This window comes from Aplysia californica, unplaced genomic scaffold, assembly GCF_000002075.1.
Source record: "Aplysia californica isolate F4 #8 unplaced genomic scaffold, AplCal3.0 scaffold00100, whole genome shotgun sequence".
NCBI lineage: Eukaryota > Metazoa > Mollusca > Gastropoda > Aplysiida > Aplysiidae > Aplysia > Aplysia californica.
Window position 1 is genome coordinate 474,086 of NW_004797370.1, and position 3,059 is coordinate 477,144.

General features: G+C 47.1%; 1 protein-coding gene across 1 annotated transcript in view; it reads right to left on the reverse strand.

Moving 5' to 3' along the window:
• Nucleotides 1-3,059, reverse strand: part of LOC101847250 (probable serine/threonine-protein kinase DDB_G0276461) — a gene marked incomplete at its 3' end in the record, with an annotated part of 42,722 nt that overhangs the window by 36,276 nt on the left and 3,387 nt on the right. The window contains 1 exon segment of the mRNA XM_005095322.3: nt 125-1,771. Within this exon segment, the coding sequence (XP_005095379.2) occupies nt 125-1,442 (1,318 nt within the window).

Here is a 3,059-nt window from a genome sequence, read left to right on the forward strand (position 1 = left end):
GTGTGTGAGTGTGTATGCATGTGTGTGTGTATGTACGTATGTGTGTGTGTGTGCGTGTGTGTGTGTGTGTGTGTGTGTGTGTGTGTGTGTGTGTGTTTACGAGCCAGCGCGTGCGCGTCATTACCTTCCATGGGGTTGTGGTATATCAGGTAGTTGTTGTCCATTCTCTTCTGCTTCCTGTAGAGCGCGGAGTACATGAACAGGTTAAATCGGAACTTGCGGGAGCGCTGCTGTCGCCGCAGGTAGTAGTGGTGGTAGGCGCTGTTGTTGCCGCTCGGCCTCCCGCTAGTCCGGCACGGCGCCGGGCTCACGGACATGGGGCTGACCCCGCTACTACTCACACCGGACAGTCCAGACAGGCCGGACACGCAAACGGACGACGGGCTCTGGTGGTCAAGCCATGACGTCAGAGGTGACGACGGCGACCAGTTGTTGGTCGAGTGGGTAGCGTAGTGATGGTCAGCAGCAGCAGCAGCGGTGGAGGCGGTTTGCGACCGGTTCGAACTCCAGCAGGGTCTAGTTGGGTGTAAACATTGCTCGTTGGGTGGGGTTATGGCGGATTGCTCTTCGTAAGTGTTGACGTTACGGTTGGTTTTGTTATTGGTATTGCGTTTTTTAGACGATGAGAAAGTACGAGTGGAAATGGCGGCGTCTGGAGACGGCTCTGAGAAAGAAGAAGGGTAGGAGGACGTGTTCAGTTTACCACGCGACTCCAAGTCACGGGAGCCTAGCGTCACTTCGCTCGCCCAAGCAGCTATGTCCTGGTAAGTGCGATATGAGTTGGGCATGTGAGCTGAACACGCCCGGCCGCCGCACTGAGACGACGAATTATTATTGCATCCGTGATACGCGCATGGGGAGGAGGAAGGAAAAGGAGCGGAGGAAGAAGAGGAATGGCGGTGACCCTCCGAGGAGGAATAACCGATCCGGAGTTCTTCGCTGAGCCGGCAGAGAGCCGCGCTTTTGTTGAGAAGGTTGAGAACGCTGAGACTAGCATCTCGACGTTCTGTGGACGACGCCCGAATAGCACCTCTAGGGCGGTGCCGCGTTCCTCCTCCTGCACCACCGTGTTGATGATGATGGTGATGATGAAGATGATTGTTGTGACTGCCGTTGTTGTTGCTGTTCCCTACTCCCTGATGCTGTTTGCTGCTGCTGCCGCCGCTCTTGCTGCTGCTGCTGCTGTCTCCGTTGTTCAGGCTTCGTAGCGGGCTCCGCGGGCCTTCTCCATAAGACTTTGTGACGTGCGTGTGGCTACGTGACCGGACTTTGCTGTGTCCGGTTGTGCAGCTACGCTCGTTGAGCATGCTGCTTTTACTGCTGTTGCTGCTACTGCTGCTACTACCACTACTGTTGTTACTGCTGGCAGAAGACGTAGCCGCTTTCTTTACACCGGGCGGACACGAATGTGTCGTCAGGCGGCGTTGGTCTACCTCCAGCATCGCATCAGAGGAACGCCCACACACGCAGGCAACTGCTGGTTGTGCAGGTTTAATAATAGCCCATTTCAACACGGTACGTTTGTGTAAAAGGCAGGATCTCCAAACTTAAAGTCCATCTCCGACAGGATCGAGCCAGGTGGGTGAAGAGCCTTGAAAACCTCACTGAACAAACCAATTCCAATTACGCCCAATCAGGGATAAGTCAAGGAGAAGGATTGTGAAGATGCCGACATATCGCAATAACACGTCATCGGCACTATATATATATATATATACAGCTACAGTCATAAATATGTTCCTTACACAGTTATAGGCTCAGGGTAGGAAACCTTTAAACATAGTAACTCCATGTCTTCCGATTTTCACATCGACACACAATAAATCGTTTCAGGCATACACATCTTTAAAGGGTTTTTTTTTCGAAAAAAAAATCGTATACCAAAAGAATATAAAAATGACCATCATCCCATCTAATTTATATAGTTTAAAAAACACTAGAAAGGACGCCTTTCTTTCTTTTGTTAAAATTGTATCATCGCACTACAGGTTAACTCCAGTACTCAGAGTAGCAGTTTCACTACGAGCTTTACGGCACTACGTGTAACACAATAAGGTTATATAGATGCTGAAGATTAGAAGGCGTTACTAGAGACTATCATCATACAACAAAAAAGGAGACATAGAAATCTGATAGGAAAGACGGAGCAAACCGCCAACCACCCCCATTTATCACAGACAAAGAACATGATATTACACAATTGACGCCAAACACGGTGTAACTGGTGTTGCTTGTCTGCACGCCAGCGCAAGATTTCTTTACAAAAATATTTCATACAACCAATAATGCAGGCGTCAGTGACTTACAGAGAAGCGCTTACCAATATCATTGTTCTAAAAATACAACCGACGCGACATTTATGAACAATCGTTGCGCAACAGGACTGGGACAATCTTTATAAAGAAATCTAAATCACGATTAACAATGACACGTGGATTAGCTCGCGATCAAGGAGTACTATACAGATTTAAATTTCACAACCACGGAATTCATTTGTGGATGTTTGTCTTTACTAGAAAAATTAATACTACTGGTATCAACAAACCTAGAATTTCGCAATGTTTTGCAGAGAAATCTTTCCGCAAACGTGCACGGCATACAAAACGATGTCACACATTAATCCTTTATAAAAAAAAACCAAATCAAAGATGTATTTTTGGCGTTGGTGTAGTGGTAAGGGACTCGGACCCTCAAACGTCTGGTCGTGGTTTTAAATCCCGCCAGTGGCCCGAAGTTGTATCCTTGGAAACGACATTGTACACGCATTTTTTCCTCAGGGAATGGGTACCCGGCTAAAGCTAGAAAGCGAAAGACCATACCAGTGTGTTAGTGTTTGAGCACTTGAATCAATCGGACGCTTGCCCTGTTTGCTTCCTGGGAAGCCTAGAATGTTTCTGGGTATCCTACGGTCTGCTGGGGGGTAAGAGTAGTTGTAAAGCGCATATGATATGCTGTGGGGTTTGGACACGTGCTATGTAAAGGCAAGAATAATAATAAGAAGAAGAAGAAGAATAATAATAATAATAATAATAATAATAATAATAATAATAATATTATTA